General features: G+C 27.0%; 1 protein-coding gene across 1 annotated transcript in view; it reads left to right on the plus strand.

Moving 5' to 3' along the window:
• The first annotated feature begins 3,108 nt into the window (after positions 1–3,108).
• The window catches only part of LOC107436533 (uncharacterized), a 77,479-nt gene continuing 68,237 nt past the window's right edge, over positions 3,109–12,350 (plus strand). Inside the window, exon 1 of the mRNA XM_016048295.4 lies at positions 3,109–3,453. Coding sequence (XP_015903781.1) covers positions 3,352–3,453 — 102 coding nt within the window. The 5' untranslated portion in view covers positions 3,109–3,351. The remainder of the gene's footprint in view (positions 3,454–12,350) is intronic.

Here is a 12,350-nt window from a genome sequence, read left to right on the forward strand (position 1 = left end):
ACTTCAAGTAAAGAGTTAATTTTATTATTTTTTTTAAATTAAAAGTTGGAAACAACCCTTTATCATATTTTTTCTAAAATTTCAAAATAGAAAAAAAAACTTTTTTTAAAAAGGAATCTGTGCTTAAGGGTTTTTATAAACTACGCATACTATATTGCTTACATATACTTTTTGCTATTTTGTAATCGTTATTCTATAGAATACCTAGTCAAATCGTAGCCGTGATTTGACTAGGCTAAGCCGTGATTGATGGAAACGTGAAGAAACATGTATTTTTCGAATTAAAAATTAAAAATGATAGTATACATATGATAGTATAAAAATGATAGATATTAAAAATTAAAAATGATAGTATCAAGTTCCTAGTTTCTTTCGCTCTATAAATCCTTAAATTAGTCAAAATTTCTTACATTAATAGACAGAGTTTTACTCAAAATAAATGTACTAACTTTTCCTGCTTTTCTATTCAAAACTTCAAGTAAAGAGTTAATTTATTATTTTTTTTAAAATTAAAAGTTGGAAACAACCTTTTATCATATTTTTTTTTTAAATTTTAAAATAGAAAAAAACTTTTTTTTAAAGGAATCTGTGCTTAAGGGTTTTTATAAACTACGTATACTATTTTGCCTAGGTATACGTTTTGCTATTTTGTAATCGTTATTCTATAGAATACCTAGTCAAATCATAGAATTGAATAATTTTATTTACTTTAACTGACTTATTGCATGAATTACCTAGTTATTCTCTGAAAAGAACGGATTTCACACTTTAACAGTAAAATGTGGATTGATTTCTAACCAAAATCTTTACTAACACTCTTAAAGTATACATATATTACAGAAGATGCTATCGAAGATAGAATGATTGTCATTTATGTAAATTCTTAAACTTTGTTTTTATCATTATGATTAATCGCCGATGAAATTCGATTCAATTCAGTTTCAAGGAAATTGCGACTATTGAAATGCAAAGATTCTTAAATGATATTCAAATCTCGAGGACAACTATTTGCATATAAATTGAACATTTATAATTCACATTTGGATTCTTTGATTAATGGAAAATAGAAATTTTTCAATGTAATAAATATATCTTCGATTTCTAGCGAGTAATGATCGAGTTAGATCGCATGCATCTGTAAAATTGTTCTATTCATTGAAATTAATCATGAGCCAACATTTTTTTTTTAAAAAATGCCATTTTTCTTTCTTAATGTCCTTAGTTTTAGCGCATGCGTAAAACAAAAAAACGAAATACCTTAATAACTTTTAATCTAATGACCGGAGTATTGTGTACTAGATGCAATATTTACGGTTACAATATTTTAAATGTGTGCAAACATATTTTAATTCACATAAATAATTTTTGAGGTACAGAAAAATGCGTATCAAGTGAAATTAAGATTAAGAACTCTCTTAACTATGTTAATCTCTAGAATATTTTATCAGAGTCTCAAATTTATTGAGCAGAATTGTAAAATTAGTCTGTCCAAACACAATTGAATGTAAAAAAAAAACAACAGATTTTAATATTTTTTATTATTTTTAAATTATCGTTGAGAAATTTCAAGGGACAAAAATATTTACATAGAATAATTTTAACTAAAAAAATCAAAATTTAAACGAAATATAATGAATAGTACTTTGAGAAATGAAAATTTATAATGACTGTAATATTATTTATAATGAATATTTAATAATGATTTTGATAATGATTTTATGTATTTTCATATTTTATATAATTTAAAGAATGATTTTATACATTTACAATGATTTTAAATTTTATTACCCAAACTATTCGGCCGATTTTGCTGAAATTTTATATTTTTTTTCATTTAAAATTATGTAGTTTAAATGTAGTTAGTTATGTAGTTAGTGCAAAAAATTGTATGCGTTAAAATTTAAAAAAAAAAATTATCCGCCATTATATAAATAAAAACCTTTTCTTTTATTAAATTAAATTTTGCATGAAATTAGCATTAAATAAAAGATTTTTACAATTTTCATTGAAAAAAATTTTTTGTTTTTATAAATAATGCAAAAAAAATCTAAAATGAGGATTTATGTTTTTATATAAGATATTGCTGTGACAGATAACAAACATATGTATAGAAAAATTAAAATAACTAACTGGTACATATGTGATGGTGTAGGTGCAAAAAAAAATTATTAATTCTATGGATTTTGCTCACAAATCGAAAGTGAAAGTTAAGTATACATATTTGCGATAAGTCAAAGCCAAATTGAAGAGCTTTTTAAACGTTTTTCCTTTTTTATTGAACACATGTGCATAGGAATTATTTCGTAATCCAATCTTAAAGCTGACTCTTAGAATAAGAATATAGTGTTAGAATGAATTTTAGAATAAGACTTAGAACATTTTAATTTAATATAATTTAATTCAGATATATTGAATTTCGAATGAAATTACTTTAATTTTTATTACGAAAAAATGATTTTTTTTTCTTTAATTCTAGAACTTTTTTTTTAAATTGAATTTTTTCCAATCTTTTACAAAATGCGTTATTTTTAATAAACAGCCAACCTTTTGACGTTATTTAAAACATTGCTTTACATTTAGAAGAAGAAAAAAAACACTTTTGAGTATTTTTAAGTAGCTGTAGAATTTTAAAAGTGTGAAACGAAAACCTATTGTTTAATCGTAAATGTACATTTTACATTAATTACGCTCAAATTTTTGGCGCGTGTTATTAGAAGTACAGAAGTGTTATCATGCGATTTTATATTGTTAAAAGATGACGCAATTTGATGATTAGATGTGTTTACGCGTACATTAGAAGCAATTGAAGCTTAAATAATTTTTTTTTTTTGAAAACTCACTCAATATAATTCCAAATCGCCTACAACATACTTTTTGATTTTGATAAAAAGATTAAATCATTAATACTGAAACTGAAATATCCCTAACGCAAAACGAACCGCGTTTTTTGGACTATCCTTACCGTCTCTGTTAAAGAATTGAACGCATAGAATGTGTTAGGGCAGGAAACAAGAGTTATATTTTTTCTATAAGTGATTGGTCATAACGGTTCTCTTACCTGTCCGGCGACCGACCGCTAGGGGGCGGCCTACTTTTGGACCGGCGGGTAATGAAAGGTAGGTAGTCAGATGGATAGTATGCACAAGTACAGGTGTGTCCGTCCCGACCGGCGGACCCTAATGTGCATGTGGACACTGGTCATTTCTATTATGTGTGGGAGTTTTATTCTTTGCGCCACTTCTCAGTGGCAGAGGTGTAAATAAAAAGTTATTCAACAGAGGATTATTATCGTTGTTAATATGGACCTCACATGGGAGAAGGTGTATCGTTGTAGTGCGTACTTTTGAAGGAATGTCCAGTACTGAGTGTACAAATTTAGCATCTTTAGTTGTGAACGGTGGAGTACCTTTCAAAAATCTCATGATGACGACGGATATGGTGGAATTCCAGGATGTAAGTTATCTCTCTCCCTCTGAAGCCTATACGCCTCTTTTTTTTTTTCTGAAGATATTATTTCGATTTTTAAAAAAAAAATTTATTTATTGTTATTTATTTATGTCAGCGTTTATGAAAATCCACTGAAATTAAAAAATTCCTTTAATGTTTTACATAAATGTTTGAATTAAAAAAAACCGTAATAACTTTTAAAATAATTCTGTAAATTTAAAATTTCTTCACAAGTGTAGAAAAAACAAAAATTAAATTAATAAATAAATTAATAAGAAAAAAATAAATAAAATTAGCATTTAATTTTTTTATTACATAATAAACAATGTTGTTTTTTTTATTATTTTTTTTTTAGAAAAAAATTGCTGCTTTCTTTCTTTACAGTGAAACTATTTTATCATGAATCCTTTTAAGTACTTCATTACAAATCATTTTAGAATTTTTCCCCTATATCTACAAAGTTGCAATCATTTATTCTTAACCACATCGCTCTTTCTCTATATATACGATTTTTTTCTGAAGATATTATTTGGATTTTTTTGAAATTTATTTATTGTTATTGACTTGTTATTGCATTTGCGTTTATGACAACTCAAAAATTAAAGAATTCCTTTATTGTTTTACATAAAGTTGTTTTTGAATTTAAAAAACTAAAATAACTATTTAAATAATTCTGTAAAAATTTCACAGGTTTAATGTTGCCTTTTTTAATTTTAGAAAAAGACTATTGATTTCTTTCTTTACAGTGAAACAATAACATGAATCCTTTTAAGTATTTATTACAATTCATTTTAGAATTTTTCACCAATATCTACAAAGTTGCTATAAATACACTATGATTTTTTAAAACCATATCGCTCCTTCTCTCTATATACGATTTTTTTTTGTTTAAGATATTATGATATTATTTGGATTTTTTAAAATTCATATATTGTTATTTACTTATTTCAGCATTTGCATTTATTAAAATTCACAAAAATTAAAGAATTCCTTTTCTGTTTTACATAAAGTTTTTTGAATTTAAAAGACAAAATAACTTTTAAAATAGTTCTAGAAACATTTCACTAGGTTTAGCAACAAAAAATAAATAAAATAAAATAAATAAAAAATAGCATTTAGTTTTTTATTACAGAATAAACAGTCTTTTAACATAATAAACAATTTTTTCCATTAGAAAAAGACTATTGATTTCCATCTTTACGGTGAAACAATTTTATCATGAATCCTTTTAAGTATTTATTACTAATTGTTTTATAAATTTTCCCCAATGTCTACAAAGTTGCTATCAACATCATAATTTTCTTTTTCATAAGTACATAATAAAAAATGTCAAAAAGAGTTTCTTCTTGGAATGTGTCAGTCTTGAAAAATATTTCTTTGAAATTCATTATCAATTGGTTAAAATCAAATATTAAGAGCTTTCTATAATAATTTTCTTACGTAATTTTGCACAAAAATAATCAAACGAAAATATTTAAAAGCATTATTCGTGCCTAAATGCTTACTATAAAAAAGAAAGTGTTCCTCTAAATAATTAAATCAAAATTTAAATTTCAGAACAGAAAAATGAGAACTTGCGTACTTATAGTAGTAAAATAATTTTTTTTTTTTTTAAAAAAAGGCTTTGTCCTAGAAAATGAAAATGTTTTAAATTTTTTTTTCAGGAATAATATAATAATACCATTCCAAACTTTTTAAGAAAAAGTAATTTTTTTATATTCAGGTACAAAATTTTAGCCCTATGTATACTATACTGCCCTATGTATACGATAGTAGTCTAAAAAAATCTATTTTTAGATCATATACTGTAGAAACAAAATGTAATTTCCTTTTTAATTTATAATTTTAATTTTATAATTTTAATTCTCTAATTCTCTAATTCTTATTTTTCTAATTTCTCTCTTAATTCTTTTTTAATTCTCCATTTCCTGCATTTTGGTTATTCTTTCTTTAATTTCGGTTAAGTGGTACTTTTTATAAAAAGTTAATACAACTATTGCAATTTCAGTAAATTATTTATTTTAAATTTTTTTAAGCTTTTTGCAGATATTTTTACCATTAAATATTTTTTATATATATATATTTTTAGCCAAACTATCGTTTATTTTGATGATTTTTATTATCGTAGATCGTTAATTTATATTCTTAAATTATTACCGACAGTAAGAATAATAGTTATTATTATAAATGCAAAAGTTATTACAAAATCATAGAAGCAATAAATTGGGAAAATAATTCGAATCTGTAACTTGTATTTTTACTAACTTTGTATTTAATCAATTTCAACATGAGAATGCGTTTTCGAATAAAATGGTGACTTATATAGTGTTTATAATATTAATAAATTGAAAAATTTATTTAATATTAACAAAATTTAATTTTTTGGCCTTTTTTTCTCATTTTCCAGAAAAGAAAGGTTTTTATATTTACTTTAAGCAATCGTTTGATAAAATAGTGAAAACATAATTTTTTATAACTAAAATGATATTTAATAAATTTAATGTATCTATATTATGCCTGCTTATAAGGTTAAGGAGGTATCATTTGTGTTTAATAATGATACCTGTTATTTATGTGTCATATATGTTTAATAGAATTGCTAGTCAGTTTAAAAGCATTGTTATTTTCATTCGACTTTAATCTAAAAAAATAAAAAATTTTATAACTAAAATTCAATCAATTTTAAACGTTACTTAGGCCGACAATACATACTAACTAATACGAATCATTATACTTATTCATGAGCATTCACAAATATTGTGCAGATTTTCTTTAATATGTAATTTGAGAAACAAAATTCAATAAAATTTTATATAGCTGATCAGTCAAAATATTTTTGCTCTTACTTAAAATTTAGCTAACCTTATTATAAAAATGTCTTTTTATTTATTTATAGTTTGGCTCTTCAGTGCTTTTAATTTTTTAATAATAATTTAAGTTACAAATGATTGGAGCATGACTATTTTTATTATTATTTTATTTATTTTATTACTTTTTATGACTTAACATTAAAAATATTATTGCTGTTTAACTTTTACTTAAGTTTTCGAATAAAAGTTGACCACTATTAAACATTTGATTGCTAAAACTTATAATCCACAGACATTATTAAACGATTTATATGCCTTTTCGAGCTGGTATCAAACCAAAGTTTTTTTTCTGAATATATACTCACGGTTTTGAGACTTCGAGAAAATAGGGTTAGGTTTTGGAATTATGACGTCATCGACTTAGTTTTACAAAATAATAATTTAAGTTTGAAATTTTCCATTTTGAAAATGAAAAATATCACGTTTTTAAGAAACAATGTTTTGTTAAGAATCCTATTCAAGAATAAAATATTTTATGAAATAAGTTTTTACAATAAAATATATCGCAAAAACTCCATTTTTACGAAAATTAAAATAAAATCCTGTTAAAAAAATTCGTTATCAGACTTAAATTTCTTTTAAAATCATCATAGTTTTAGTTAAGAAATTATTCATAATAGTACAAATGTGTATTAACATTTTTCATATTATTTTAAAACTAATACTATAACACTTTTGTGAGATTATTTCCTATATTATCATTTAACTACAGAATATCATCAGTCCATAGAATAGAATTCAACATCATAAAATTCGAAATATATTTTTATAAACAAATAAAAAAAAAATCGTTCATTTTCCTTCAACAAAACGAATTCAAACATAATAATCGAATCGCGTATTTATTTTTATTACTACTTAAAAAACAAACTACCCATTGAATTCTGAAACTGTTGAAAATAACAGAATCATTAGTAACTTTCTTACCAATTCTTACAATAGGGTAGTTACGACACGTTACGCTAAAATTGAAATTCTCATTTCTATTGTTAAAGTTTTCGAACGTAAAAAAAAAGAAAAATTACTGTTTAAAATAGAAACAATAATCCTCCGGCGTTTTCCGAAAACATGGTTATGTATCAAGTAAAATAGTTGCAAACAAAACAATACTCGCAATTCCCCCCCCCCCCCAACTCTCTTCCTGCTCGCTCGAATAAAGAGCAAGAGGCCGAACGCTCGCCATCACTTAGTCGGCACGCCGATCGTCTGATTACCGTCGATAGGTAGGACGTAAAAATAGCCCAAATCTGCAGCGTAATCACAGGATCCTATTGTTATTTCGTCTTATACCGATATTTAGTTGAAATTAAAACTGGATTTTCTAGTTCTGACATCCAAAAGATAATATTCTTCTTGGAAAGTAATTTTTAGATTTTAATCTTAGATGTGTGACTGTAATTATGCTTTCAAGATATTGGGGGTAAAATATAGCCAATGGAATACTACCAATAAAAAAAAATATAGTGATTAGATTTTTATCTTATATAGCGGTGTTTTAAAGAAGGAAGTTTATCAACTTTCTCAAATTTAATAGATAAAAATAGATTTCTTCAAAATGAAGTAACGGTGAAGTGAAAATGTAAAATTTCCATTCGCATTGAAAGTTGCTGTAACGAATAAAAAATATTTTATCATATTAAAAATATTTTAGCCAACGTAGCTCTTCATTTTTAAGCGAATTTTAGTTTCTAATTGTTGCGTGCGTGAGCTATTTTTTTTATTAGTTCGAATTCCATGATTAAACTTGTGTTAAACTACTAACCATGATTCCTTGTATTAAACTACAAAAATAATAGTTTTTCCGATCACTGGGTAAAATCAACTGAGTCACATGAAAAAAGAGACTATTAAATTCCGTATCGCGATAAATGCATTTAAATATCTACACCATTTCTTTTCAGGGCCATTAAACTACACGAAAATATTATACTTACGCAAAGAAAAGAAATCCTGTCTGAATGTTTATTGACATACCATTGTAAATTAAATTTGCTTTAAAAAAAAAGTATCTTAGAATTGTTTCCATTTAAGTACACTGTTAAATAAGCTCGCGTAACTTAACACCAAAAATGGTGGTAACTACTTTATACTAATGTGGTGCTCCACTACACCAAAACTAACCATTCCTGGAGTAGTTAAATTGCTAGAATGTTCTTTTACACTTTTTCGTTTATCGTAACCGCCACGATGTCTGTTATTCAATAGCATTAAGATATGATATTTTAAAGAATTCGTAAAATTGCTTTTTACCTTACTAAAATGTTACTTTTACTTAGGTTACTACTACTTAAAAAAGTTACTATACTTAAAGTTACTTTTAACCAACCTTACTAGCTACAACAAGAATCATAAATTTAGGATGTATGTATATACAATACTGCTTAAAATAAAATGTGTTTGTTTATCAAACATTCACCCTAACGCACAACAGAATATTAATATGAATCCCACAACATAAACCGAAATGAATCGTAAATATTATAAAATTTATTTTATACAATTGACAGATTTCTGTAAATTTTATGAGAACATAAATATCTTTATTTTACAACTAAAAACATAAATGCATTTTATATTATTTTATGTAAGTAGTTTGTCGTATGAAAAAAGATTTAAAAATCTTGAAATTACTACGGAGAAGAGAATTGAAATTAATTGACAAATAATTGACCATCAATATTTTTTTATCAATCAGGACAGAGGATTGAAACTTACTTGATATTAAAAAGGATATGACCAGTTGGGCAATTAAGTAAAGTAGGACAAGAAGAATTCATATTTTACTGCATATTAAAAAAATAAAAACAGTTATCTTGGCCACCGTCTTGAAATTGCACTGTTATTTGCATTTAAATTTCTAATAATAGTCCAACAGTATTTGTTATAAATTTTCAACATGCCCTGCTATCATTTCACACGAGAATTTAGTTAATCAGTTTAAATGTATATCATTCTCCGAAATTTAAAAAAATTTTAGGGAGGTGTCCTAAAAAAAACACAACCTCCTATGTCGAGCCGTGGTGGCTCAGGGGATAGAGCGCTTGCCTCCCAAGACGGAGAACCGGGTTCGAATTCTAGCGATAGCTGGTTGATACGAATTTCGCACCCAGCTCGCACCGATCTCAGTGCTGACATAAATTATCCTCAGTGGTAAACGGATCATGGGTTGGAGCCCCTTTCCAGTCAGACTAACAGTGAGAGCTTTTCGTGGTCTTCCTCTCCATGTAACGCAAATGCTAGTTTGTTCCATCAAAAAGTCCTCAATGAGGCCAAATTTCTCTCAGTATTTGATCCAGGAGTTCCCTTGTCTTCTGCATTGAGTTCAAAATTACAAGGCTAAGGAGTTGAACATTGGTAGTCGTAAACCCAAAAATTGGGTCGGCTGTTCAACGACGGTTATATATATATATATATATATATATATATATATATATATATATATATATATATATATATATATATATATATATATATATATATATATATATATATATATATATATATATATATATATATATATATAAACCTTCTATGCTAACTAGTCGCAGATCGGTGTCAACTGTATCTGTTATTGATGTTAAGAGTTTAACTACAAGCTTTACAAGTGTTGGGACGCTAGATTTGGTATTAACTTGAAATAAAGTAACCATTCGCACAGTTTTTAGATTTTTTCAACATCAAATATGGATACGTATTACAACACAATTTTTAGTGTATTAATAGTAAATTTATTCATTCACAAAAAGATAACTCGATCTCAAGCGAAAAATAAGAACGTATTTTGAGCGAATGAATTATTATACTGTGTTATAGATCCTATGAAAACTTGTTTTAAAGTAGGATTTCGCAATTTTGTATCATATTAAAGCTTTTTCGTAGAACAAAAAAAAAAAAAAAATGGTTTTAGAGCAGTAGCCTGCAGTAAGTAGCGGTTGCCTTTATTTTTCCAATAAGCCAGTCTCCAATACTCTGAAGACGGGTGGGCTTTAAACCACCAAATAGGGGTTTAACAATGAGAGCATGTCATTATAGGGAAAGTTTAGGTAGCAATCCAGTTTATTTTTAATCACCAGTGGAAATTTTCATCTCTACGCATCTCTTCCACTGTGGCAAAAAAAGTCATTTCTGTTTTGAGTTTGCGATAAAGAATTTAATTATCAAGCATGTGAGCTGTCATAATTATGAAAGCGTAAACGAACCTGTCTCTTTTCGAATGAAAATCCTTTTCTCACGTGGACAAGGAAAATCTGATATAAGCAGAGCTATAATTGAAAGGTTAAAAGCGAATAATTCATTTCAACAAGCAACGAGTTTATAATGTTTTATATATACTTATACAGATTCAATGATAATTTAATTTTTAATCATTGAAAAATACGTATTAGTCGTGCTGTTACACTTTTGAAGTACAGTAAAACAGCAAGCTCGAAGAGCAGAAGAAAGCGTTGACAACAGTTTTATGAAAGACTTAACATTAAAAAAAGGCGCAGCGTCGTATTAGTTTCTTTGTAAAAGCTTATTTATTCTTTTGCTTCCGAAAATTTTTCTATTTCCTGTCATTTATCTCAAATTAAATTTTTTTACTTCGATAACTTGTTATTGACTAAAATTTAAAATTTTTAAAGATGAATTAGTTTTTAAAATTTTAAATATCTCATTTAAATTCTTAAGATTTTACGCCTGAACGCATTTCAAATTGGTTTGACTTAGTAACGAGTACAGTGCGCAAAAAAGTGAACAACTTGAATAGCTTGTGATCTAATGATCAGACTTTTCGCCCTAGGACTTAACATCAATCGTTAGGAAGCATCGCTTTAAATATGCATACCTTAAAATATGAACTTTTTCGTGTGGACAATTTTAAATTACAATATACAAAGTTAGAAAGCAATCACTCGAATAGTTTGCTGGAAATCAAAATTTTAAATGCACGTTTTTTTTATAAATTGAATAACATTGAAACTATTTGATCGATGTCGTTCAAATTTTCCTTTGTGTCATTTAACATTTTAATTAATGTCAAAAATTTTATACTGTATAGTATAAAATTTTTGAAAATTGATTCGCCCAATATTAAGTAATTAAAAAAAAAAGAATTTTATAAAGAATTTTCGAGATAGAATTGGATAAATGAGGATCGAATATAAGCCAACATTTGGATGTTGTTGTTGTTAATTTACGCCGCACTAGAGCTGCACAATGGGCTATTGGGTCAACATTTGGAGAAACGATTTTTATAACTGTGAGCAAAAGGGTTTTTGGGTGCACAAGATAATTTCAGGTATTAAAAAAATTTTTTTTTGAAATATGAAAAGAATTTTCAAAGGCTAGTAACAACAGATGGTTTAGATGAAATAAACTTTGGATAGTTTACGAGGGCTGCTATTTATATTTCTGGCCTAATAATGAAAAAACAAATATGTAGGATCGAAATTGGTTTTATTGTTTTTCAAAATATTCTCCACGATGATCAATACACTTTTGCATGCGTTTGAACCAATTTTCAAAGCACTTTTTCCAGTCCGATTGAGGTAACTCCAAAACATGCGTTTTGAATGCATCAACCGCTTCTTCGGGGGTCGAAAATCGTTGTCCACGTAATTTATTTTTGATGTGTGGGAAAAAGAAGAAGTCATTGGGTGCCAAATCAGGGCTGTACGGCGGATGACCCATCAGTTCGATCTTTCGCTCCGTCAGAAATGCCTTTGTTTGAGTCGATGTGTGAGAGCTCGCATTGTCATGATGAAGAATGATTCGCCTGTTCTTCTGCTTTTTTCGAATTTCTCCGATGACTTCTGGCAAACAAATGGTCGTGTACCATTCAGAATTGGCCGTCCTGCGTTGCTCTAACGCCACTGTTTCCACATGACCGTTAATGCCGAAGAAACAGGCAATCATTTGTTTCGATGTGCTTCTTCCTCGAACAACTTTTGTTGGTTTTGCCTCGTCTTGGAAGACCCATACAGTTGATTGCTGTTTTGTTTCCGGCTCATATGCATAGATCCATGATTCGTCACCTGTGTAGATGTTATA

This window comes from Parasteatoda tepidariorum, chromosome 6 (genome assembly GCF_982258835.1).
Source record: "Parasteatoda tepidariorum strain Cologne lab strain chromosome 6, Ptep-v5.0, whole genome shotgun sequence".
NCBI classification, from domain to species: Eukaryota; Metazoa; Arthropoda; class Arachnida; order Araneae; family Theridiidae; genus Parasteatoda; species Parasteatoda tepidariorum.